Source organism: Trachurus japonicus, chromosome 12 (genome assembly GCF_045865225.1).
Source record: "Trachurus japonicus isolate A0001 chromosome 12, Traja_1.0".
Taxonomy (NCBI): domain Eukaryota; kingdom Metazoa; phylum Chordata; class Actinopteri; order Carangiformes; family Carangidae; genus Trachurus; species Trachurus japonicus.
In genome coordinates, this window is record NC_140918.1 from 12,409,216 (window position 1) to 12,434,851 (window position 25,636).

Sequence of the window (25,636 nt, forward strand, 5' to 3'; positions counted from 1 at the left end):
GGACAAATCCAACAAACGGTTTATTGTTGACCACAGTGAGCAGAGGCATAAATGATGATCGTTGCAGAGTTGTTGTATAAATACCAACGTGCAGCATCACCTTTATTTTCATGATGCAGTAATACCACTACAGAGTTTTTTCATGGCAAACATATGAGTCTTAAAACTGTAAGTGTTTGATGATGAGGATGAATTTATATCTGGTATCTTATATCAGCCCGGTGTTTGTGTGAAAGGGACTGAATAACTGCTCAGATGGCTTTAGTCAGTCCAATCTGGAAGATTCAACTTCTCACACTGAACATGACTAATAAGTAATTGAAAAACAATACACTCGGTGCTGTGCTGTCAGCTCAGCCAATCCAGTCCACTTAAGTCCACTTTCAAAAGGGTCCAGTGTCCTTACTGAAACAAACCCTCAGGTTCATCCTCTGCCTCCTCTCAGGTGAACTAGTGTTATCTGTTCTTCTTCTTGTCTTTTTTGCCTTTGCTCACGGAGGTGTGAGAAGCGTTTGCAGACACGGCGATGGCGTGGCCGCTGGACTTCAGGTGGTCAAACAACTTGTTTCTTGTGGGGAACTCGTTGTTGCAGGTCACACATCGGTTTACTTCCTTCTGTAGGTGGAAATGAAGATGTGCGTTTTAATATTGAGAGAAGAGATTTTTAATTATGAAAATTAATATTTAAAAATACCGTTCACTCCAAAACACTGAGTTTTATTGTACAAACCTCAGTTAACTGCTCTCCTCCGGTGTTTGACTTGACATTCTTTGGTTTGTCTTTTCCTCCTCCCTTCTTCCCCTTCGTCTTCCCAGAGCTGTTGAGGCAACATTTGGATGATAGGTAAATAAAAATAAGATTTTGACCAGTGAGAGGCAAAACTCCTCTCAAATCTATCACAGAATTATTAGTATTTTCATCATGCATGACAATGTATGGTCAGCATCTGGATCCCATTTTTGCAAAAACTTTCTTTCTTAATTTTGAATGTTCCCTCAAAAACCAAATGCTAATGTTTTAAACTTTATTTTAAATGTGGTGCCACCTATATCATCGTTATTTTTTCTTTGTCTGAGAACATGAACTTTATGTGAAGCCAACTCGTGTTTACATGTTTTGGAATTAGCACCTTAGTGTGTAGAGCATTTTAATGTCTTTCAATGTCTGTTTTTCACATTTTCAATGAAGACAATGATCAGAAGCCAGAATTGATGACAAAGATGACTTGTTCATTCACTGGACAGTCAGAAAGACAAATCCTAATGAATGTGAATGTCGCTCTGTGTCTGTGTGAAACATTCAAGGTGATCATGTCACACATGTGTTTTTCAGCCTCTTCTGCCCCAGAGTGGCCAAAATAAGGAATCGATTTGTAAAATGTAGCTAGAAGGTATTTTCACCTCTCTGAACAGAATGCAGTATATAATCAGATTCTGTTGCCCCACTGTTGTCCAAAAGCATAAAATATATATTCTGCCATGAAACAGCAGTGGTCCTGGGTTATGAGGCTTCATTTGTAGCCTCATTTAAAGGGATAGTTCAACATTTTGGCAAATTGGCTCATTGCCATAATCGCTATAGTCATAGCAGTAGGTTCATTACCTTTAATTGTAGGTGTAAGCTATTTTCAGTACGGCGGAGCGCAGCAGCTGGCTGCTCAGAGCTACGCTATGGAGGCTAACGGAATTTCTTGGTTTCCCTCATTAAACTCATCAAATTCAACATCCCAAAACTCCACAGCGCTTTTGTAGACAAGTTGTGACCTGCACAACCACCACGCTATGAGATAATGACGGAACGATACGAAACGGAGCCGTTTTCGAGGTAAATACAGGGTAAATACGGAGACTGCTTGCTGAAAAACTGTCCCTGAACGCAACGCGCATCAGCGGTTTTGTATGAATTTACCTCGAAAACGGCTCCGTTTCGTATCGTTCCGTCATTATCTCATAGCGTGGTGGTTGTGCAGCTCACAACTTGTCTACAAAAGCGCTGTGGAGCTTTGGGATTTTGTATTTGATGAGTTTAATGAGGGAAACCAAGAAATTCCGTTAGCCTCCATAGCGTAGCTCTGAGCAGCCAGCTGCTGCGCTCCGCTGTAGTTAAAAATAGCTTACACCTACAATTAAAGGTAACGAACCTACTGCTATGACTATAGCAATTATGGCAATGGGCCAATTTGCCAAAATGTTGAACTATCCCTTTAAAGGCGACCATCAAAATTGTCCCTTTTGAGTCAAACCAGAGAACCAGCTGAGCGGCATACAGACTGTATCTGAAGAAGCACGAGGTCGGAAAACAGAGGAGGAGATCTCCGAAAGCCTGGACTCACCTCTTGACCTCTGTGGGAGGAGAGAGATCGTCCTGCTTCTCCGGCTCTGTGGGGTCTGCTGACTCCTCAGGGGCATCTTTCTCACAAGTGGTCGCACTGGTCGGTGCTGGTGTTGGTTTCTGTTCAGCTTCTGCCTCTGCCGCCGCCGCCACCGCCTGCTCCTCCTCTGGTTCGGTGTGCTGCTATGGAGGAGAGGAGAATGGATGGTTCACCTCACGGGATTTAAAGTAAACCCAAGCAAGCACAGTTGGTAATTGAAGGATTAGAGATATCACTCACATGTACTACTTCCTTCTGTTTCTTTTTCCTCTTTTGTTTTTTGGACAGCCTGTGTACAGGGACAGAAAAGTATCAGTAAAAATAAAATTAAAAGTTATTTGTTTCACTGTTACATCAAACATGGATAACACTTTTATAATAAATACACACTATTAAGCATTAAATCCTGAATTCATCATTTATAACACATGAATACTCATTAGTATGTAGTTTATAAACACAGTTAAACATGTTTTACACATCATTGATAAGCACTAACCTTTTTTTTATAAACTACATATACTGATGAGTATTCATGCGTCATAAATGAAGAACTCAGTATTTATTAATGCTTAACTAATTCTTAATAGTGTGTACTTATTATAAGGTGTTACCCAAACATGAACTACATACTTTTGCCTTGGCTTTTCCTCCTCCTCCTCAACTTCTTCCTCCTCCTCTTCCTGCTCATTTTCCTCATTTCCTTCCTGCTTATCGTTGAGATTCAAACCGAGTGAATCCTCTTCCTCCTGCAGCTGTTGCCTTAGCAACGCCACCATTTCCCGGTGCTTTTTGGATTTTTCATGGTTTTTCATACTGTAGAGAAGAAGGGAAGACAAAGATAATGGATTAAGAACACAGATTTAACCGTGTGAATTGAATTAAAGGGCTTCGGAGATTTATGATGTTAACAGAATCATTCAAATAATTACTCAGAGTGTGAATACATTTGAGACTGTGAACATTTCATCGCTGCATTTGGAGTCTTTAACCTTAAACCTCTGCACTGATTAAATGTAGCTAAAATGATTCAGAGCTTAGTGAGGTGAATTACAGTGTGTCGCCGTGTGGGTGGCTACTCACGCTTTATCAGATTTGAAGGATTTGTCACAAGCTGGACAGTACAGGTCATCATAGTAGTCAATTGTCAGTTCATCTCCATCAGGCTGGTCTGCATCTGTGAATATATATTGGTACAGAGAAGGGAAAAGGCAGAAACATTACTTATCAATCTGTCAGAACGCTGAGCACTTCAACTTTATTCAGTTATGTCCCGCAGGTAGCAATTAGTTTTGCAGTAGACAAGAACATAAAAATGACACATACCCTGTAACAGACACATAGACTACAATAGCACAAACCGTAGTATCATGAACACAGGGATGGTGATCCGCCATGCACAACCACAAATCAACAACAGAAAGATGAATGACAGCAGTACAGCTCGCGGCTCTGCTCCGCCATTCTAAAAAATAGCTTGCACCAATAATTAAAGGTAACGAACCTATTCCTAAAACTAAAGGGATTATGGCAATGGGCCAATTTTCCTCTACTGTATACTATCCTTTTAAGCTTTAGGTTCAGCATAAGCCCTGGACACAGAAGTGAAGGCAAAGCGAAGCTCACATTTCACCCTGTTTCACTAACCTCCTCCCTCTTCACTGTTCTTCTCCCGTGTGTCCATGTCCTGATCTTCTTCCTCACTCTCCGACGCGTCTCCAAACTCTTCTCCGTACTGAGCTTCTATCTGCTGCAGCTCCTTCTCCAGTTCTGACATGGCCGCCCAGCTCTGCTCTTTGTATTCCTCTGCCAGTCTTGGAAGAACAAACAACACAACATTATGACTTTCAAGAAGAGAGACACGCAAATTAACGTCATATTTATCCAAGCATCTCCCCACTACTCACTTGGCCTGGTCGAGCTTCTGCTTCCGCCTCAGCTCCTCCACCTTCTTGATCTTCTCGGCATTCTGCTCCTCCACCAGCTTCCTGTGAGCCTGCACGCGCCGGTCGCGCTTGCGGACAAAAGCCACTAGCTGTCGCACCAGCTCGTTGCGCTCCTTTCGAGCCTTGTCTCTGGTTTTCTTGTTCTCCTTCTCCATGGCCCTTTTTTCCCAGCGGTTGGAGGCCTGCCTCGTATCGTACTCCTCCTTCCAGGCAAAGTTTTTACGAGTGCAGAAGCTCTGCCAGTAGCCGTAAAACACATGCACCACCTGCGATATGGAAACAGAGGCTGTTTAAGTAGCTTGTAAAGATTCTTTACATTTCAGTCTTGTTACTTGTTACTACAAAAACTTCCATATTCATTTATTCATGTGATGTATAAATTAATAAGCAGCTGTATAAACTAATCTTGTGTCATCACATAGACAAACAACCCTGAGACGAGTGTCTTAAGTGTGCAGCCGGCTTACAGTATCATAGTCACTCTGAGAGTCTCCGAAGGGTGGAAACTCCTCCTCGTCTTCCTCATCCTCCACCCTGGCGTGCTCCATCTCTTCTTTAACAATGGACTCAAAGAGATTCCTGTAAACTGTGTAAAAGCCCTTTGGAGAAAGAGAGTGGATAAAAAGGAGATAATTAATTTGTTGTTGTTGTTTTTTGACAGATTGACATTGTTCTAGACTGAGGAAGAAGACTGAGAACATCTTTAAGTTGAAGGTTTTACTTTGGTTTGTACTGTTCACCATACTCCTCACACACAAGCACAAACACCAACCTTTTCATCATCTCCATAGCCAGAATAACAGGTGACTGTGAAGTACTGCAGCAGGTCAATGCTGTCATCTTCATAATCTCCACTCACTCCTCCTTTCAGCAGAGCATCCCTGTGATTGTCATACCTGACAAGACATACAGAGCCCACAATGACACAAAAACTGTGAGGATCTATTAGGTCATAAAGAGCTCTTCACTTGCTAAAATGTAGAGACTATTTTCACAATAGTAACACAGATATGTCTGTACACACCAAGCTCTCTCCTGTGGATCGCTCAAGACGTCATAAGCTGCCTGAATCAGCTTGAAGTGCTCGGCTGCCTCCTCGGCATTGTCCAAGTTTTTATCTGAAAATTAGAGAAGGAAATCATCACCAACAACTGTTGTTTGGTTGAATATTGAAAACAATAACATAGGGTGCTTAAGTTTCACATACATTGATCCAGCAAAGCCAAATAAGACTACTAGAGATACACAGTGTGGTCAATACAACGAAATTTGGTTTTGTTTGGCAACAATCCATAGCAACATATCTATTTTTTTTTTTTTTTTTAAAGCAAAGTGCTTTAAAAAATTACCTTCTAATTAACAACATTTAAAATAACCTTAAAACAGTCTGGATAAAAAATACATAGTCATTGTATTAAACAGATAAAAAGCATTGGTGCAAAGATCTGAATAAGAGTAGAGAGAAAATATTGTGAATATTGAACTGCTTGTTCCATTATTCATTAATGCATACGTTATTACACTGCTATTTCATCACCCATTTTCATTTCGATCCATCAACTTAGTTTTTACCCACTTCACTTTTTGACAATATCACAAACACCCAATTAGATTGTAATTGTAAGTTAAAGTAGAAGGGGATTCAGGTTTTTCATTCAAGCACTCGTTTCTACCCCAACTTACCTGGATGCCATCTTAATGCTAGTTTGCGATAGGCTTTCTTCAAATCATCGTCTCCTGCGTCTCGTTTCACACCCAATATCTCGTAGTGACACTTCATGATTAGATAATTATAGACAGACGACTGACACTAATATAAATACTCAGAAAAATGTTGTCCCAACGGAAGCTAACTTTTAGCATTAAGCTAACTGCGGCATGCTAGCGACAGACCGGCAGCATCTTGACTTGTCTCTAAAATAGTCCAGATTTATTGGCCTATAACGACAACATCGTAACAATAAGGCCTTACATATTTAAAACTGTGCCATGGCCTTTAACTTATACTGACAAAACAGCTCCTAATAAATAAATTACTTTAGGAGAGCTTGTTGAGGACGGTCGGGACCATGGACAGGAGAGTTCTGGCCAGTGCCGCTAAATCTCGCGAGAGTTTCTTCTTCTTTTGCGGGTTTGACACTAACCGCGTTTTGCTGCCCTCTACTGTTGTGAACAGCAAACTCAAAATGTTTAATTCGTGAAACTATGTAGGCTACACTGTATTAAAAAAACAAAACAAAAAAAAACACTCAATTCTGGTTGTGTTCATACACATTGACAGAGATTTATATACTTATAAACTCTACAACCTCACAGTTAAACACTGGATCCTGCTGCACACACCAGCCCAAACAATAAGAATGTAAATTAATTTTCAATGTTGTGATTGTAGTTGGACACAAACTGGTACAAACGTTGTTTTTTCCTATCCCACAGTGCTCTCCAGTGGTGACAGAGAGACTTAAATTCATGGCTGTAATTCCCATTGAGTAGCCTACACTTTCAGACAGACACACACTTTTTGCTGCTTTAGAGACTAACTAAATAATCCACAAAGTTCTGCTTGCTTAAACATTTCTGCCATACAACCAAATGATCAATTCATAGATTTCAATACCTAAGGTTGAGAGTCAAGTGTCACACAAGGTTTGACATGAATTTTTTTTTTTTCTTGTACTTTCATTAACAGTAATAAAAATACAACCAGATGGCTCTGAGACAGTGCTGTTGCAGTTAAAAAGATCAACCCGTAGCCCTCTGCAAGTCCTGACAGGACAGATGCCAATAGAGAGCAAGCACTTCATGACCAGCTACTGAGCTAATCTCTGGGGGAAGGAAACGCTCCAGATGGACTGCCAAAATATGTAGAGGATGTAGAGATAAGTAATATTAAAATTAGCCAGTGAATTTAGACTGAAATCTGTTGAATACAGTATTTTCAACAAAATTAATTTTGATGATTCAAACTTAAACAGAGAAATGGGGAAACATCCAGTATATTTAACTTACTAACTCACTTAACCCCCCCCCCATTTATATCAAACACAGCAATACATTATACAGTTACAATCAAAGTAAATGTAGAAATTAACTAGAGAAACCTGTATACAAAATCTAATATAGAAATAAATAGCTACACAAAATAAATAATAAATAAATAAAATAGATGAATAATTAAATGAAAAAGAATAAAGCAAAAAAAAAAAAAAGATCAATAGATGCAAAGACATAAAACACTGATGGTAGTTTTACCAGATTTTTTGTTTTGTAGACAGGAGAGAATTGAAATACAGGCTTCTGTTGAAACTCTGACTCAAACACCAAGAAATGTGTTTGTTTTTTTTACTTGAAAATGTACATTTGAGTATGTGGGAAGCAACAGTAGTTAGAGCATGATTGAACCTATGGATTGAACCTGTCGTCCACACTCCGCACCAGCAGGTGGCGGTAATGCGCATATTACGTTGGTTGCAAAAAATAAAAATAAACGAAGACCCTGCAGGACCACCTCCGCGCCACAAGGGGGCTCTTCACCCTCACGCCGACACACGTGTGTTGTTTGAGTTGGACTTGTAACTAGAGTGCCTAGAGAGAGAGAGTGGCGCCACCTCCGTTCACTGCAATGGTTCAGTTTTTTCACAGCAATGGCGGCGCATGGAGCCCCTCAAAAGTTCCCGGAAGTTAGCATAAGCTAACCGCCGCTCAATGTATTCCAATGGAGCAGCTGGTCGGAGCAGCACTTGTTCAAGGTAAAATGTTTAAAAAATGGCATTTTCATATCAGTAGTGCATCTGAATTAAATCGACATGAGTAATTAAGTATGTTGGCGGATTATCCCCGTCTAGATTTGAATATTTAGAGAATATTAACAGATAAAAGTTTAGGCTAGCACTCTGGCTAACGATAGCAACACATGCAACAGGCTGCTAAATGTAATTCTGTTCTCTAAATATAACTTAATCCAACGCTGTCAATTGTCAGACTAGTAGCGAGGTTAATGTATAGGGAGTGTGATTGCAGTTAAACATAAAATTAATATCATTGAGGCTGCGGAAAGATGGGTGAAGTTTATGATATGAGGACATTCTGGACTGCTGTCTCAAACATGGGAAAATGTTCTGATTTGCTAATTTATTTGTTAAACCACTGACTGATTAAAATACACATCTAGCCATGGCATGTTCTCAAGTAATCATACTAAACATTATATAAACTATTGGTCATATTATTTGATACACCTGTGCAACATCATGCAGTGCAGTATACCAGCTGTGCCATAAATTCTGCTTTCATAAATTTTATACATGTTCAGTTTTTGTTGACATCAGAAAAGTAGTGTTCATTGTACTTTATGTTATTTGTTGAGATCATTGTGTGTTGGACTGCATTATCTCAACAATTGTTGCTCATATTTTGCCTTCAAGTATTTTAATGGAGAGGAACACTATGAATGTAATGCACCCCAGCACAGCATCATCCACTATGACTCCCGTAAATAAACACTACAGCAACTAGTGACTAGTGATCACCTTTTTGACTATGTCAGCTATAACTAGAAATATATATTTTATAAATGAAGAATGTATGGGCCAGAGCAATATATAGTTAATCAATAATCATTGATGCTGTACATCAGGAGTGATGATGACAAGGATGTAACAGGTCTCTTATGTGTTAACTGTTTCACCAGATGTGGGACAACAGTCATGAAGAAGAAATGCCTGCCTGGTGTTGCTGGATGTGTCACCTATGTTTTATTCGACCCCAAAGGATTTCCACATGGCCTGCTTAGGGCTACCCATGTCGGTGGTGACATTTATTACATGTAGCCCAATGGATTCTGCCCTCTGTTGTCGTTGCTACTGTTTTAGGAGCTGTGATTCTGTGATTCTTCTTGCATTGTTTTTTTCCTGTTCTGCTCTGTTAATTAAAAAAAATATTAAACTTCCCAGTGGCGTGGTATTTGAAAGTGTGTGAAAGAGCAAATTGTTTGAATATGATTACCTCACATATTTTTTTGTTGTTGAAATCTAGGTGTTTAAATTGCTCCTTCTGACTTTAGCCAGCCATGCTTTTCTCCTGTCCCTGTGTTTGGGGAAGCCATACATGTGCAGGCCTTTCTCCAAGCGACTGGAGCATCCCCGTGCAGCACAGCATACCATGGTGAAGACTATATTCAAGGACAACACAGCGGAAAGGACGCAAACAGCTTGACATGCTGATCTGTTTGACTTCTGTAGATCTGTTTTTTAAGGAATTTATTGTGATAAAGTGCACTGGGCAAAACATGACTCTGTTTTATTATGCATCACTGAGTACAGTAAGTTTGGGATAAGTATACAGTTAACAAATAGTGATAAAATTCCATATGTTTGCAATGAATTAAAATTAAACTTTAATTTATTTGCCATGGATTTTCTATTAGAGTTATCATCATAATGCTGTTGTGTAGTCAATTGTCAAATCATAGTCACTTGTTACTCTGCCTCAACCAAGTCTGAAAGTAAAAAAAAAGAGGAAATATTACAGTTTTATTGCTATCAACAACAGTAAGGGTTTAGTCAAGTTAACAGGGTTCAAAGCAACACAAGCATAGCCTAATAAGAAGAATAGTTAACAAATAGTGATAGAATTACGTGTATTTACAATGAATTCAAATCAAATTTTAGCATTTGCATGGATTTTCCTATTTGAACACATCATTATGCAGTTGTGAGTCCAGACATGTTGTGAGTGACCTGTCAGTTTGCCTCATTCAAGTCTGAAAGTTTGATAAAAACAGAGAAAATGCTACGATTTGTATTGCTGTTGATGACTGTACAGGTTTAGTAAACTTAACAGAGTTAAAAGTAATTAACACAAGCATATAAATACCGCAAAACAAAGCATTTATTGACCGTTATTTAGCAATTATCGGGGTTTTCCTATTGCTTTCAATTGCCCGCCAAGCACTTCCGGGAACTTTCTGAGGCTACATGGACCACGTGATCGGCCAGCATTTTGAACTTCCGTTGTCGCCACTCTCTCTCTATAGGCACTCTACTTGTAACCACGCGAGACGTCTGTCGGCGTAGAAACTAAACATGTCGGCGTTCAAGAGAAAACGTGGAGCCAAAGGTGGCGTCGGTAAAAAGGCAAAGAAGGCAAAAATTGTGGCAGACGGAGGAGAAGCACCGAGTAAAAACGAGCAGGGGGAGAAGAATGAAATCACAATCCCAGCGCCGGTGTCGTCGGTGAGTGCTCAGACTTGTTATGAGTCGCTGAAGTTGGTTAGCTTCTTAGCTTAGTCCACAACCTGTGATAAATGTACTGCTTAAAAAACGCAAAACTCGAGCCAGACCTGTTATTTCCGACCTAAATAACTCGTCCTGGGTACAGAGTAAAATCATTTTTATGTGCGCTTTTGTTCCGATTTGTTTTGAAGCTGTAATATAAACTCTCTTGGCACAGGGCAAATGGACCAACAAGGAAAGAGTTCTCATTTTCTCCTCCCGAGGCATCAACTTCAGGACAAGACACTTGATGCAAGACCTGAGGACCATGATGCCTCATGCAAAAGCAGGTAAGAAACACTGGCCATTCATATAATATCTTTTCTCCTAAATACATGTTCCGGCTCTTGTAAGCATGTTGAACACATACGGGAATGATCTTTTACATTGTCATAATAACCCTAGTTTTTATTCTGTCTGTCAGACACCAAGATGGACAGGAAGGACAAGTTGTTTGTAGTTAATGAGGTGAGTGTTGTTGTTCAGACTGTGGCTACACTTGTGCAGTATCACTCCCCTTACAGCATAGTTAAAAGATCTGTATTGTTTTGCAGGTGTGTGAAATGAAAAACTGCAACAAATGTCTCTTTTTTGAGGCCAAGAAGAAGCAGGACCTCTATATGTGGTGAGTATTTAATATCTGTCTCATTCTCTAAAACCTGAACCTCCTGGTGCTGCAGAATGAATTTAGAGTTAACTGTTTGGGTCGCCTATCTATAAGCACCTTTTGCTTCTTTGGGGTTCCCTTTCATGTACATCTGTTGCAACTGCTCATGTGTAACATATTTTCCTTTCTTAAGCACATGAATAAAATATCTGAATCTAATCACGTTCTTATTTTTACAGGATTTCAAACTCCCCTCATGGACCATCTGCAAAGTTTCTGGTTCAGAACAGTGAGTTATTTCTATCATGCTGTTGAAGTCAAGTTGACAGCATCTGCCTTGTTTAATAGGAAAAACTGAGTTACATTATTGTCTCCTTTACAGTTCACACACTGGCCGAGCTCAAAATGACAGGAAACTGCCTCAAAGGATCAAGGCCGCTGCTGTCATTTGACCCGGTGAGTTGACATGCTGTCAGCCATTCTATAATACAGCTATATAAATCTGAATAAAGTGGGAAACATACAAACTCACATATGAAAGGCTTAAAAGTGGCATATGATCTGTCAGTAAAATTGCTGCTAATTAATATCCCTGGTTGCTTCATCAAATAAACAATAGCTTCAGCATTCTGCAACTGAAACCTGCACATTGACAGTGTTTCATCAAAATGTAATTAATTACGGATGTTGACAGCTAATAAATCAATGAAAGTAAGAAATTGTCACCTGATGTCATTATCTTTTTTGACTAATGTACTGATCATTTTCACCCACAGAAATTTGATAAGGAACCTCAGTATGCTTTACTGAAGGAGCTCTTCACCCAGGTCTGTATACAGGCTGCATGTTAGAAGATGTGAACATTAATTTTGAGAGCTGAGCAGGTTGCATCTTTTTGTTTGTTTTTTTTTTACATGCAAGGAAGTGCTCATGTTTTTTTCCTTGTCACAGACATTTTCCACTCCACGGTACCACCCTAAGAGTCAGCCGTTTGTGGACCACGTCTTCACATTCACTATTGCAGACAACAGGATATGGTTCAGAAACTACCAGGTAATGTTTCACCACCCCTGATGATAGGAGAAACTTAATCAAATCACCTTTATTAAAAAAAAAAAAATTTCCACTGTAATTTTTAGTTTGTTCATGCAATAATCTCTCAATCCATTCATTCCAGATCATCGAGGAGGATGCCTCTCTAGTGGAGATTGGTCCTCGCTTTGTTCTCAACCTAATCAAGATCTTTCAGGGAAGCTTTGGAGGGCCAACACTGTTTGAAAACCCAGGGTTCCAGTCTCCTAACATGGTATGTGTTGTATATCCATGCAGAATGTGTCTTTAAGAGTAAACAGGCCACATATGCTAGTGTGTATATACTTTATATAGTTTTTCACTTATTAATTGGTTTGTGTCTTCCTCTTCACACACCTACAGCACCGGCGAGAGATCAGACTTGCTGCCGCAGCCAAAGTGCGTGAGAAGCAGATGGTGAAGGAGCTGCAGAAGATGAAGAGGACGGATGCAAAGGTGGGCTTGGACAAAGACGTCACAGCCGATGTCTTCGACACACCGGCAGAGGAGAAGCCTGTTCACATTCAAACAGAAGCACCTGAGCCAAAGGTGTCAAAGAAAAAACCAAAACCTTTCAAGAGGCAAAGGATGCAGATGGGCCGCAGGTAGCTGGATGGACTGGATGAAGCTGAGTGAAAGACTGACTGCTGCCATCAGTCAGTGCTGTCTCAAGAAAACATGCTAATGTGCAGTTAGGTCTGGGATCCAATATTACAAGTTTTGTTTTTGTTTGGTCATAAGAAAACTTCATTACTGAAGTATCATGACAGTCCTGGAGAAAATCTTAATTATGCACATGTCGTATTTAGTGTTTGTTGCCATCATTTTTAGATTCATACAATATATACATATATGTTGTTCCCTCATAAGGATTGTGCAGGTTATGCCCGACCATAGAAGTCTCAGTATCTGCAATGCTGCAAACAGTTACCCATTCTTTTTTTTTTCTTTTCCTTTTTTTGATAAAATAATCTATCAGTGTAAAAAAAATAACTTGTTTATTGATTCACAAAAGTTTTCTATGTCATGGAAATAAAACAATTCAAACTTACTCTCGGCATCATCTGTTGTATACTCCAGGTGAAGCATAAGCAACATCATCAGGAACACATTAGTGGCAGCAAGTGCAGAGCTCAAGATGAATCTTGTACATCTACTTCGCACACAATAGTGTGCACTGGGAGATAAATGTGTGGATGTGTCCTGCTTACGATAACATGTACTATATGTAGGCACATCCTAGACTGAAAGCCATACAGATTCAGCTCGTTACAGCCAGTGTTCACATGTTGAGGGGCTTATATCTTGGCCTCCATAGTAACAACATAAAGTAACTGCATAGAAAAATCTTCCAAATCTATGATGTTATTAAGTGATCTAACGACACTCATGTACACAACAAGACCAGGTAGGTGACATCGTCCCTCCACAAGTCCAGAGTCAATAGTCCACTAAAATGAGGGACTCGTTTTTTGTTAAAACAATACAACCCACAATAAGACTTGTATTTCTTCTCTGTGTGCACTGCACTGCCTTCTCTGGCAGACTTTCTCATCCTTGCCCTCAGTCAAAGCCTCTGGCCATTACTGACATAAAAGTGCATATGTAAAGGGAGAATTTAATGCATGCACTCTAATCACTCCACCTCCTCATCTGGACAACAATAATATTCTACAAAGCAGATCTGTCCGTCGTCGTTCCTGACCAGGTACTGCAGCGAGAGGAAGCCCCTGCTGTCTGTCCTCACAGAGACTTTACAGGACAAAGCCAGGGCTTTGGTGGACGGCTTCAGTAGGGACATCTTGTACCTATCAGCATTCAATGATAAGAACAACACAGAATATGGAGCTTTACTGACAGGAACAGTGTTCATGGTGTAACTGTAATAGCGAAGCAACTTAACAGGCCATTCAATTCAATTCACTACAGATGGCTGTATTTCAATGGCTCAAGACTGACAAGAAACACATAGGCTGAATTTATGGACACTCCGTAAAGCACTGTGCTGTTTGTGACTCTATTGGTACCTGTTGGTTTGTGTCTTCGTACACCGAAACAGCTCCATCATATCCGAGTCTTTGGGGTAATCATAATGAGCATTTCCAGAGTTCCCAAACGTAGATAACCTGGTGGAGAAAACAAACTAATCTTTCAATCTTTGTTTTCCAAAACTATTTCTATAGGAGTATAGCTGAAGAGTAATGAAACATTTTTTTCTGTGTCTGAAAACATTTTGATAACACACCTGAAGAATGGCTGGCTGGGTGACATGGTGATCTGTAGCACCTCACTGCTCATATCCAGTTCAGAGAAGGGTTCTTTCAGACTCTCTGACTGCAGGATCACCTTTAAGAAAAGACATATATACATGAGTAATCATCACTTCCATGTAATCTAGTACTGTTTTTACCTGTAGATGCTGTATGAGAATTTCTTAATGAATCAGTCATTGAAAGAAACAGAAATGTGTAGGGGCCTATATTTGTTCATCTATTGTTATACAAATCTACATAGCTGTACAAATGGATATATAGACTAATTACTGATTATGTAGATTATTATGTTCCATATAAAAGCTAAAGTTCACCTTGTTTGTGACATTGCTGCTGCAGAACTCAAAGTCAACTGGCTCTTCAGGTTCTTGTGTGTTGATCTTGCAAACGGTCACGACACCACCCTCCTCCAGGAACAAGGTCAGAGGGTAACCGTACCCCTTGTAGCACATCCGCAAGGCCGTTGATACCCCTGCAGCATCACATCAGGGAGATGTTAAGTCTGTTTTGAGAAGTGTATTAATCTGATTCTAAAATAAACTAACAGATGCAGTCAACCTTTAAAATTCGACTGTTTCTTTTTTCTTTTTTTTTGCCCACTCCACAATCAGGTTTCCTTTATGTTTACCTGGTACTGAGCTTCCTCCAAAAATATTGAGGCAGTCCAACAGAACAGTGAGATTGACCTGAAAGCCAACCAAATCTTCTCGTATGGTGAACTCTTGGAAGATTTCAGCCTGAAATCAAAAAAGATATGTCACACACAGTGTTACAGTTGGACAGACCAAGACTCTGTGTAAAAAAAAAATCGCAAACCTGGATGAATGCATTGGCTTGGAGACATTTGGAGTCCTCCACGGTGACCTTCAGGCCATTGGGTGTAGCACTGAAGATGGCATGGTCTTTGAAGGCGATTGCTTTCAGTATGTTGGAGAGGTTGCGAGCGTTATCCAAACTGGCCACTAAAATGTACTGTTCATCATCAGCCTGAGACTGGGTAGACAGAGGCATCGTAGCACTGAAATTAAGACACACAGCAAGAACGGTTTGGATGGCACAACTTCAGCAAAGTAAAAAGCAATAGGGCAGCTAAAATTAAATGTTGAAATCAGAATTGAGACAGATGTTTCTCCATTTTGTTATTCAATTATCTCTATGTGATAGAAAATCTCAAATTTCTCATCCAGGACTGGTATACAAACACTAGACATGTCAATTTAGATTAGTGCAACCTGTTGGTGGCATTATAACTTTGTTGCCTTGGCGTCTCTTGGGTGTATATAGGCTGTGTATATGTATGTATTACTATGAAAATATGCAAGTGAAGATTACCTAGACGTTTCACAAAAGGCGTTGTAAATGTGTGTGATAAATAAATATGGACAAACAACAAACTATGCACTGTCAAGCTAGGCTACATAACAAAAGAGTGTACGTCACAAAACAACGTCAAACAGCCAACTACCGCTAATTTTGAGCTTTGTTTCCATACTATTAAGCCCCTACGATGAACAAGATGTGTAAAGACAACGTCACAGTGTTCAGTTATGCTTGTATGCGAATCACTTACAAAGTTGTAATCCAGAGAGCCACACGGTTTGTGTTTTGAAGAAAGGCGCCTCGGTCATTTCCGCCTTTTTCTTCTCCCACGGAAGTACGTCCTGCGCATGCGCAATGACGTTCTAGAGATTTCGCTGCGAGTCCAAAACACACCGGAGAAACCTCATCCACACTGACGAAAAGTGACAGCAGTTGTGTTTTGAGATCCACAGGAGGTGAGGGTTGTTTCTTATTTAAAGCTTCGCTGGGTGGTAAAATGTTGTCCTACCGGAGGATAGCTACTAATCCTCATAGAAGTTGTATTAATCATCGCGCGACGGCAGGAAGCTAACCTTAGCTAACAGTGTGACGACGCTGTCTGGTGTGTTTCTCCATTGAGTAACTAACATGTCAATAATCTCTCAGACGTCGCCCCAAAAGGTTCAAGATTAATGATTAATTTCAAAACTAAATAGCTAAAAACATAGCAGGTCGTTTCTTGTAAAAAAAAAAAAAAAAAAAAAGATTTGGAAGCTGGGTAAATAAGTTGGTTAGCAGAGCAAGCATTACATTTGGGCTCTGGATAATGCAAATTAAAGAAACCAAACAACCACTCTATGAACCAAGCATGGACTCCTGGATATATTAAATAAGCCCACATGGATTGATAGCTATTATTAACAGTCCCATGCCTTGCTCATTAATAACAATGTGTAACTTCTTCTGTCTCTGCGTTAGGTTCTTCCATTTGGACGGCTCGCCTTCGCCACAGTCATGGTGTGCATTCCCTGTATTGTGATTCCTGTCCTGCTGTGGGTCTACAAGAGGTTCCTGGAGCCCATTATATATCCATTCATTTCACCAATTATTAACACCTTCTGGACCAAAAAAGCAGTTCAAGGGACTGACACAAGTGACCAAAAAGTTAGTGAAAAGAGTAATGGGATTCACAAGGTAAGAAAATTATTTTATTATCACACTGCAACGGTGATTATGTTAATGGTAATTTCATGTTATCAGTTGGCAAAAAGTGTGATACCAAGCTATAGTGAATATCAGTGTTATACAAATAGTTTTCTCAATATTGTGATATTCATCTCAGAACTTGGTCTAGTGCAAGGAGATCAAGTCTGCACTGTTCTGAACCTGCTATGTTAGCTTTCAGTCAACATTTCTAAAGTTTTTCAGCATTTTTAAAGAGATTTTCATTCTTTTGTGTTTCAGCCTGAAAGCAACGGTGAGGCCACTGCCAACGGATCCACTATAGCAGCAGATAAGAAGACAGACTGACAGCCTTTATTGTTTATAATGCTTCTAAGACTGTGTAAATATTCCATAGATATAATATAGATGAACTATGATTTAACTTATCAGGCCTCTTTAAATGGAGTGGTTTTTATAACCTTCCAAAATTATGTTTGAATTTTAAATTTTTTCACTGATATTAGAATAAAGGAATTGGTTACTGTTTGATGTACTGTTTTCCCTGTATACATAATGCATCTCCTTTAGTGGATATTCAATCTTATAATTTTTTTTCTTTTTTTAATGTCTGAATAAAACAGAGCCTTCAAATATTAAAGATGTCGACTGCACCATTATTACACTCTGTAGGCTAATTCATGACATTCTAAACAATATGCATTTGATCTGAATATTGTGTCTCTGTAAAACTGGTTTGTCACTGAAACAACAAAATTACTATTTTAATATTGTTGGGGGTTTTTTTTATAAACAAGAATTTTAACCTGATTTTGCTCTCAGTTTGTTTTACCTGTTACCTACTAAAATATATTTTACATTAGTCTAAATTTTTTGGTGCCATTTTCTGATAAGGCAGCACTTACAAATGGTTTACAAGCTGTAGTAACTAAAATGTATTACTAATGTGATCTGTTGGCACCTGTGTTTGTCAATATAGTAGTGATGCCTACAGGATTGCTATGCATTAGGTTTAAATTTTAGATGTGTTTTCCCCAAATGATTATTAGTCAGTGTCCAGCTTGTTGTAAGTTGATGTAAGTTTTGACCTAGTTTTGCCTTGTTAAATTACTATAGCAATTACTTAGAGCCTTTTCATGGGTTGTCAGACATTTTACACCAACTTGAGTTTTATTTTCTTTTAGCATCACAAATTGATACAATGACTGTATGTAGTCTCAATGGAACCACTTTCCTAAGTTAAAATTAGAGTTCAGTGAATGAATAAAGGGAAATATGAAGTCTTCCATGCTGATGAATATGTCCATCCCATAGACTGTAAGGTCCATCCCAACTACTTTACAATATCATCTAAAAAAGTGCAAAGATATTCATATTGATGACATTCAGACCGTATAAATATGGTAACGCGGCGCCTAATGACTTGAGTAAGTCTGAGTAAAACAAATGTAATACATAAAGAGGAGTAACAAAACACAAGAAGCAGCTTTGGTCTTTAAAGATAGAACTCGTTTATATAGATAGAAAGTTTAGTGCTACGTCTGGCACTGTGGATCTATCAGCCCTATTTCTATCTGCAACGTCGCCGACGTAAATAACGTCATTACGCAAGGGGTGGCGACGTGGAAAACATGGAGGAGAGGAGTGTGTAGAGTTAACTTACCAGCCTCAAATTTCACACAATTTCAACTGTTTGCCGTCGTTTATTGTATTTACCAAACAAACCGGACAAAGCTGATAATTGGCGTGATAAATAGCAGTCGTTTTTTTCAACGGTCGTGAAAGCCGAGAGCTACGGAAACTGCGAGAAGCATTCTTGACAGGTAAGCCGAGCGGTCAGCTGATGGCAAACAAGCAGTGAACGTTAGCTTCTGTCTGGACAGTGACTTACCGTATTAACCGTGGGTTGCCTGGATACCCTACTTTATCTGCTATTTATTTAGCTATTATTTTATCCTGATATCGGACTGCAAGTAAACCGCGTTGACTTGTTAACATTTGCCGGGTTACAAGGCTATTTCCTGCACTCGAACAGGGTGAGCTAGCTAACGTCATGCAAGTTGGGTTGACTGAAGTATCACACAGACAAGACAAATGAGAGCACACTGAGAATATGGAGTACAGTTTGGGCTCACAAGGTCTTATTGCCAAACATAATGAAAATGTAATAAGAAATTAGTATGTTTTTGCACATGGCATATACAGTGTGAACCCCACTTTAGCGCATGTTTGTACATTCATCTCCGTATACTATAATGATATCATCATCATCATCATTATCATCATCATTATTATATTATGTTGGCTGAAGTATCACAGACAAGACAAATGGGAGCACACTGAGAATGGGAAGTACAGTTTGGGTTAGCATGTTGTTGTTGTTTTTTGTGCCAAACATAAGAAAAACATAATAAGAAAATAGCATATTTTTGCACCTGGCATACAGTGTGAACGCCAATGTAGCCCATGTTTGTACACAATTCTTTGTATCATATTATCATCATCATTATTATATTATTACATGGAAGGCAAAGAAAACCTAGCCTTCTTTATGGTTTAACTCTATGTGTGTTTCTGATGTGTCCCAGGTGGTTAGAGTAAATGTTGGCTCACTGGCTGCACCTGTATACCAAAGGTGTGTCATTTCAAGAAAACACAACTCAAATCCTGGTTCCTTATATGTCATCCTGTTGTGAAGTTTGCCTCTCTCACTAATGATTGAGTGCATTATAATTAATGAAGACAGATTTTGTTTGCTCTCACATGATTGCTGAGACCATATAGGCTAGTCAGGACTTTAATGGGTGTGCCTCACCAACAATATGTTACATACTATGCAATCTTGTACCACAATCTATGTCCTTGAAATTGACTATAAAGCTGAAACTAAAAATGAACATTATAATCTTCATGGAAATAGGATGTTTTTTGAGTTATTTAATCAGACAACAATTAGTCTTTGCTAGGAAACCTAATAAATGGACGGAGTTAGATAGATATAAATCTGTAAGCCCCACTGGTTGCATGGGCCTTTTGTATTGTAAAAAAAAAAAAATCTGATGATTGTGTTGTAATCATATTTAAGTTACATACCGGTAGTTTAAGAAATCTTATTACTTACTGGGTCAGTACATCTCCAACTGGGCTTACTACTGTGCATTGCTGTTTGTAAGGGGCTACTTAGGTGACCTGTAATTATAAGAGAGGTTGTGCCTCGTAAAAAAAAAAAAAAAAAAACTATGTTCTTTGGTAAGCCAGTTAATGGTCGTATGGTACAGGTACCAAGTTGCCTTGGGTATTTTTTAGTTTACATTAGGCTATGTGTAAAAGCAATATTTGGAGATGTGCTCTGTGTTAATGTCCTAATGGGTTTGACAGCTGAAACCAAAGAAAAATAAGATGAAGTTATGTGAGTTACTCTGGGGGAACCCAACATTTTCTTGGCTGGGGAGTGATTTATGTATTTATCAGAGAGACAAACAGGAAATGTGGCAAAAGAGATGGCGTAATGACATTCAGTAAATTAAGGTCCCACCCAAGCCAGACTCAGACTAACTGGGGATGCTGTGATTATTTAATCAGCAGCCTAAACCCCTACTCCCTCTACACTTACTTGAATTGGAGTGCAGACTATACTATTCTCATAATGAAATTATGAATGCAGTTTTATGAGCATAACTTTCTGTCATGTGACAGTTGATATACATAGCTTATAGCATGGATGTTCATAATGTGTGATACCATGGAAAATTCAAGCATTTCCTCTGCTCCAGGATTTGGCCTATGCCTGGTGAAAAAGCAGTGAAGAGTGGTGAGTCTGGCTGAGTGGAGCCAGTCGAGATGGGAGCCAACACCAGCCAGGTCAGTGACCTGTCTGACAACCCGAGCCTCAAGGCCCTGGTGGGCACGGAGTCCATATCGGAGAATGACCCTTTCTGGAACCAGCTCATCTCCTTCACCTTCATCAGCCCGACCTGCAGGTAAACAAACTCACATATGGGAAAGTTCAGGTAGATATTTGTCAGATTATTTCCCTGAATGTTGGAGTAAAATACTTTCACACTGCAGGAAAGGGCTCCTCTTATCTCTATTCATTCTTTTCTAAATTTAGATTAATAATTGATCAGTTAGTTGCTGTTGAACTGTGGAATCCAACTAAATTAATCATCTTTTGTTTTGAGATTTTAGCAAGTAAAAGTACCAAAACTTTACAGGCTGCAGTTTCTCAGATGTGCAAAGCTTTTCTCTGCTTGATGGCTGAAACTTTCAACTGCATCTCAGGAGGATGGCAGGTGATGACAGGAGATGTAGTTGAAAACTCTTGGATCACTTGGATCTTTTAGCCAAACTATTTCTAAGGTCAAGAACTTTCACGCTCAGTATCTTTGCTCTGTGTGTGTGTTTTCTTTTTCTTTAGTTGTTAATTAACTACATTAAAAAAACATCTGTTTCTGCTTTGTATGTGATTACCAGACCACCCTGTCAAGAGCGTATGAATTAAAATCATTAGATGGGTAATTACGTTAATTAAAAATATCATGACATTGAAGACAAATCCCTGATAATGAACTGTAGCCCATATGGGAATAGGTGGAACAGATATGTCCTTGAGGCGTTTCTTGTCAATGTTGTATCATTGGTGTGTTAAAAAATTTATAGGCTGGCAAACTTTGACTCTAATGAAGTCTTAAAAATTCCTCCTTTTTTTTTTTATAGCACCATCTCAGTTTCCCCAAACATATTCTCCAGAGTGATAGTATGTTACACCCACAGACACACAACCAACCCACTACATTCCAAGGCTGGATCCAAATAATGTAATGACAGGATGTTTTCAGAGCTCATCTGATTAATGATCTATCAAGATCATTGTCCCGACTTGCTGAGATTGGCTCGACTGGTTAACGTTTAGTTCCTTTGGGGAGAGTTTTGAAAAGGAAGTGTTACATATTCATCTGGTTAGAGGTTGTCATTCATTCACTCAGTACATTTTATGGATCCAACTGGCAGCATGACTGAGGAAATTCATATGATCTGCATATTAGGGCACAATCTGTGGAGGAAACTGAAAAGTTAATACATAGATGGAATGGAATACATAAACATATCCGGAGACGCTTATTTTGTTTCATTCAGAGAATTTCATGATATAACCTCAAATTCTTACTAATTAACAAATTGTATCAGACGACTTCCTGGTCATGAGGCTCCAGCAAGTATCTTGTCCCAGTCAGGAAATAGACCAGTACATAACCGCTGGTCAAACACTGTATCACTGGTCAGAGCCAGGCAGCTGTTTCCCTGTGTGCTATGCTATTTATGAGACTGCTATCAGTGTTCTCATGTAACTCTTGTGAATAAGAGTATTCTGCCAGATGATAAACTACATGTAAGAGTTTTAATGTGGTCCAGCTGGTCCTACCAGTTCTGACTTAATGTTTTTTTTTTATAAAAGATGAATTGTTTACGACGATCATACAGTAGTAATGCATTTTGAAGGGAGAATGGTAATTATCAAATCTCAGAGGCACACAAGCGCGTCAAAGTGACCCCTGACATGAATACCAAACGTTTAGATAGACATACAGTATAGATATTTTAAGTTTGTGTGAGCAACAAATGTCTCAAATATTTCTAATGATTCTGTAAAAATATTTTGAAAAAAGCATCTCATGTTGATATTTATCGGCATTTGGATGGACATCATAACCAACAATTTGAGTGCAGTTTTTGTATCATGACAGTAGAGGGCATATGATGCAAGCAACCAGCTCATCTCATCAATTTTACTTGCACAATATATCCATCATCAATTTCTTTCTATCTCTTCTTGTCAACAGTGGAGACTCAAAGTTGCTGGAGGAGGTTGTTATCCCCCTGGCCAAGACCCTCAGTACGTTCCCTATTATATGTGTGTGTGTGTGTGTGTGTGTGTGGGCTTTTTCACTGACCAGTATCTAAGTCAAGTTGCGCCTGTGGATATCAGCATCTCTGGGGGTTAAATATTGTTGTTTTAATGTCAGATTATCAAATTATAAAGTCCCTGTAATACAGTTGATGAATTCTCTCCTCCTGTTTTCTTTTCCAAGTTGAAAACAATCCCAGATCGGGGAACTTTGGCGCTCTTGTGAGAATTTTCCTGGGAAGAACCAAAGAGCTGAAAATCTCCACCGAATGCCAAGAGTAAGTATGGGAACCTTAGAGGAGAGAATGAACTCAGATGACTGTGTTGGTAATGATAGATCCTGTGCAGACCAGTTACTGTTTGATCACAGGCAAGCAGGCAGGGAATCCCTGTTTTCTAAAGCAGAGAAACACAAAGGGGTTGTGGTAGTTTCCCATGAGAAAACTGCTGAGGTATAACCATCAACACATGTGGCATTATTCTGCCAAACTCCATTCCAAAGGATTGACCCTGCCCACGTTACCAAATGTTTCTGGTGGGAACCCTTCAGTCTGTTGTAAACATCATTACAGGTTAGAGTTATCGCTCCCTGTCCTCTACGCTCTATTTCTCGCATGTTTTTTAACAGGTTTTGTCCCTGAAACAAATCTATATTTTCTGCTTGTAACATAATTGCCGTGTTCATATTTTGCAAATTGCCAATTTGTGGACGCGATTAGACGCCCCCGTGTTGGTGTTTAGTGGTTATGAAACATTGCGGCTTGTACCGGATGGTTCCAATCATCTCTCTTTTTTTTTCTCCCTCTACATTTGTTTCTCAACAAATATGTCCTGATTTTATTTCTGCACTATGTGAATAAACAGCAACTTGTTTAGTATCATTGCATGCTAAAGTGAAGATGACTGATTTTGCAGCATTTTCTTGGTTGTTGAAGTGAAAGTTGTGTTTCAGTTATGTTGTTCTCTGAGTTTTACAAGGGGAAACCAGGGCAATCTTCCCTGAATTCATTCTTGTTTCTTTTTCAAATAAACTTGGGTACATTGTGATGTTCAGATGCTTTATGAATTGGCGTGAGAACATTGATTTTTTTATGCTCCTTTCTTTGCAAATCACAACTGTCAGGGACCAGATTGCAGTTTTACTTGGCAAAAATACTAAAGGGCATAATGCCACTCCTCCACTTGCCAATGTATACGTGTAACAGTTTACATTACATGAAAAATATTCACGGTCAGCCAAAGAAAGGGCAGAGAAAACAGCATGCAGCCGGCTCTGCATAGCAGCAGAATGCACCTTTTTATAGCATTTATCTGTGTCACAGTTCTACATTTGACCTTGAACGTGATGTTCTTGTTTTTTGCTTCTCCTCCGCAGTCAGCTGTTCATCTGGCAGGCCCATAACGCGCTGTTCATGATTCGCTGCCTGCTCAAGGTGTTCATCAGGGAGATGAGCGAAGAGGAGCTGCACTTACAGTTCTCCTACCAGGAGAGGGCACCAGGCTCCTGCGGAGGTGAGGCGGCTCCATCACAGATTGATTTTTTTTTTTTGGGGGGGGGGTGTCACAGGGAAACTGAAACAGGGCCGCACATTGCATAAAGAAATCTGCTTCACAGTGAAGACCTCTTGTTTTGAACAGATGGCAGAGTATGTCTGAGTCATCCAGGTCATGTTATTTGGAAGTGCTAGATGATGGCAACTGGAGTGTTTCTACACTTCACACACTAAATCCCCAACATCTGCTGAGAAATCTTGGGAACGTAAAAAGTATTTGACTCCCATTAGACTCCTAAGGTGTGAGTTATTAAAATGTACTCACTAGGGTCAAATGTGTAACACTTCCCTCCATACCTAAAGAGAGATAAGAAATTGACTTTTTAATTGAGCACAAATACCCCTGGCTACTGACCTGGATCAGCCGTCTCCCAGAGACTCTGTTAATAAAAGTCTAAATCTGCATCCACTGACTGAACATCACTTTTTTGGCCTCAAACTTTCGCCCTGTCTGAGCCAAGTCCCTAAATAAACACTCTGTGATTGTGTGTCCTCTTGATGACCTTGACAAATGTAAATAACTTTTCTTTTGGTGCTCGTTTTCTGAGACATTGAACACACCATCAAAAAGAAAGCTGGAAAGAAAATATAAAGATTTTCAGCCTCTCTGTGTTTATTATTCTGCCGTTGCTCTTTTCTTTTGTTTTATTTCCGTCACCGGTCTGTACTCGCACATGTGAACTTGACACAAGAAGCTAACTCACTCATTGCCTGCAAAGCTCATTACAGCTCGCTCAGAGCGGTGAGAGAAGATAATCCAGAGTATCTGAAACATCTTAACAAACATCACGTACTGTATCAGAAACCACGTAATCCCTCTTTTCTCTCATTGCCTTTCATCTGTCGGCATGAAACAGGAGCTGATAGGAAAGATAGAGAGAGGGATTGGTATAGAGGGAGCTGCTGCGTGATCAGGGAGTTACCGTATATGTATATATATCTCATATAATAACTCCCTTAACCCCTTGTGTAGAAACGGGGAGCGAGGACCTCCTTGAGGAGCTGTTGTCCAACCTTGTTCACCTGATCGTTGAAGTGCCCCTGCTGTAAGTATCTCCCTCGTGTATATATACAAAGTGTGTACCGCATGTGTGCGTGTCGTGACCATGCCTGATGCAACACTGACGAGGCGTTTACATGATCAGGCAGTGATTTA

The 25,636-nt window shown here is 39.5% G+C and overlaps 5 protein-coding genes across 8 annotated transcripts in view; 3 read left to right on the plus strand and 2 right to left on the minus strand.

The window, feature by feature from the left end:
• Positions 1 to 7: 7 nt before the first annotated feature.
• On the minus strand, positions 8 to 6,426 carry dnajc21 (DnaJ heat shock protein family (Hsp40) member C21). Of its 4 annotated transcripts, none has more exons than XM_085793241.1 (12): positions 6,002 to 6,426; positions 5,343 to 5,436; positions 5,091 to 5,214; positions 4,786 to 4,917; positions 4,280 to 4,584; positions 4,020 to 4,186; positions 3,456 to 3,549; positions 3,006 to 3,188; positions 2,613 to 2,661; positions 2,334 to 2,512; positions 731 to 818; positions 8 to 615 (listed from the first exon to the last, which is right to left on the minus strand). In XM_085793241.1, the coding sequence occupies exons 1-12, from the start codon at positions 6,096 to 6,098 to the stop codon at positions 457 to 459; spliced, it is 1,671 nt and encodes a 556-aa protein (XP_085649367.1). In that variant the 5' UTR covers positions 6,099 to 6,426; the 3' UTR covers positions 8 to 456. The 4 variants fall into 4 exon arrangements, with proteins under 4 accessions (XP_085649367.1, XP_085649366.1, XP_085649365.1 ...); XM_085793240.1 differs by having other exon boundaries at positions 161 to 603; positions 716 to 818; XM_085793239.1 differs by having other exon boundaries at positions 161 to 615; positions 2,334 to 2,515.
• Positions 6,427 to 10,382: 3,956 nt separating this feature from the next.
• On the plus strand, positions 10,383 to 13,319 carry brix1 (biogenesis of ribosomes BRX1). Its single transcript, XM_085793235.1, has 10 exons — positions 10,383 to 10,551; positions 10,769 to 10,880; positions 11,015 to 11,058; positions 11,145 to 11,215; positions 11,437 to 11,486; positions 11,580 to 11,653; positions 11,974 to 12,024; positions 12,149 to 12,250; positions 12,375 to 12,503; positions 12,632 to 13,319. The coding sequence occupies exons 1-10, from the start codon at positions 10,402 to 10,404 to the stop codon at positions 12,875 to 12,877; spliced, it is 1,029 nt and encodes a 342-aa protein (XP_085649361.1). The 5' UTR covers positions 10,383 to 10,401; the 3' UTR covers positions 12,878 to 13,319.
• rad1 (RAD1 homolog (S. pombe)) lies at positions 13,252 to 16,236 on the minus strand. The gene is made up of 7 exons (XM_085793236.1): positions 16,112 to 16,236; positions 15,358 to 15,559; positions 15,170 to 15,278; positions 14,856 to 15,013; positions 14,514 to 14,614; positions 14,296 to 14,394; positions 13,252 to 14,076 (listed from the first exon to the last, which is right to left on the minus strand). Exons 2-7 carry the CDS (start codon positions 15,550 to 15,552, stop codon positions 13,905 to 13,907), a joined length of 834 nt encoding a protein of 277 aa, XP_085649362.1. The 5' UTR covers positions 15,553 to 15,559; positions 16,112 to 16,236; the 3' UTR covers positions 13,252 to 13,904.
• c21h18orf32 (chromosome 21 C18orf32 homolog) lies at positions 16,190 to 17,679 on the plus strand. Its single transcript, XM_085793237.1, has 3 exons — positions 16,190 to 16,316; positions 16,819 to 17,034; positions 17,305 to 17,679. The coding sequence occupies exons 2-3, from the start codon at positions 16,855 to 16,857 to the stop codon at positions 17,368 to 17,370; spliced, it is 246 nt and encodes an 81-aa protein (XP_085649363.1). The 5' UTR covers positions 16,190 to 16,316; positions 16,819 to 16,854; the 3' UTR covers positions 17,371 to 17,679.
• A 962-nt stretch (positions 17,680 to 18,641) lies between these two features.
• dym (dymeclin) overlaps positions 18,642 to 25,636 on the plus strand; it is a 50,564-nt gene continuing 43,569 nt past the window's right edge. Inside the window, exons 1-6 of the mRNA XM_085793245.1 lie at positions 18,642 to 18,845; positions 20,796 to 21,002; positions 22,863 to 22,915; positions 23,112 to 23,205; positions 24,303 to 24,439; positions 25,454 to 25,526. Coding sequence (XP_085649371.1) covers positions 20,863 to 21,002; positions 22,863 to 22,915; positions 23,112 to 23,205; positions 24,303 to 24,439; positions 25,454 to 25,526 — 497 coding nt within the window. The 5' untranslated portion in view covers positions 18,642 to 18,845; positions 20,796 to 20,862. The remainder of the gene's footprint in view (positions 18,846 to 20,795; positions 21,003 to 22,862; positions 22,916 to 23,111; positions 23,206 to 24,302; positions 24,440 to 25,453; positions 25,527 to 25,636) is intronic.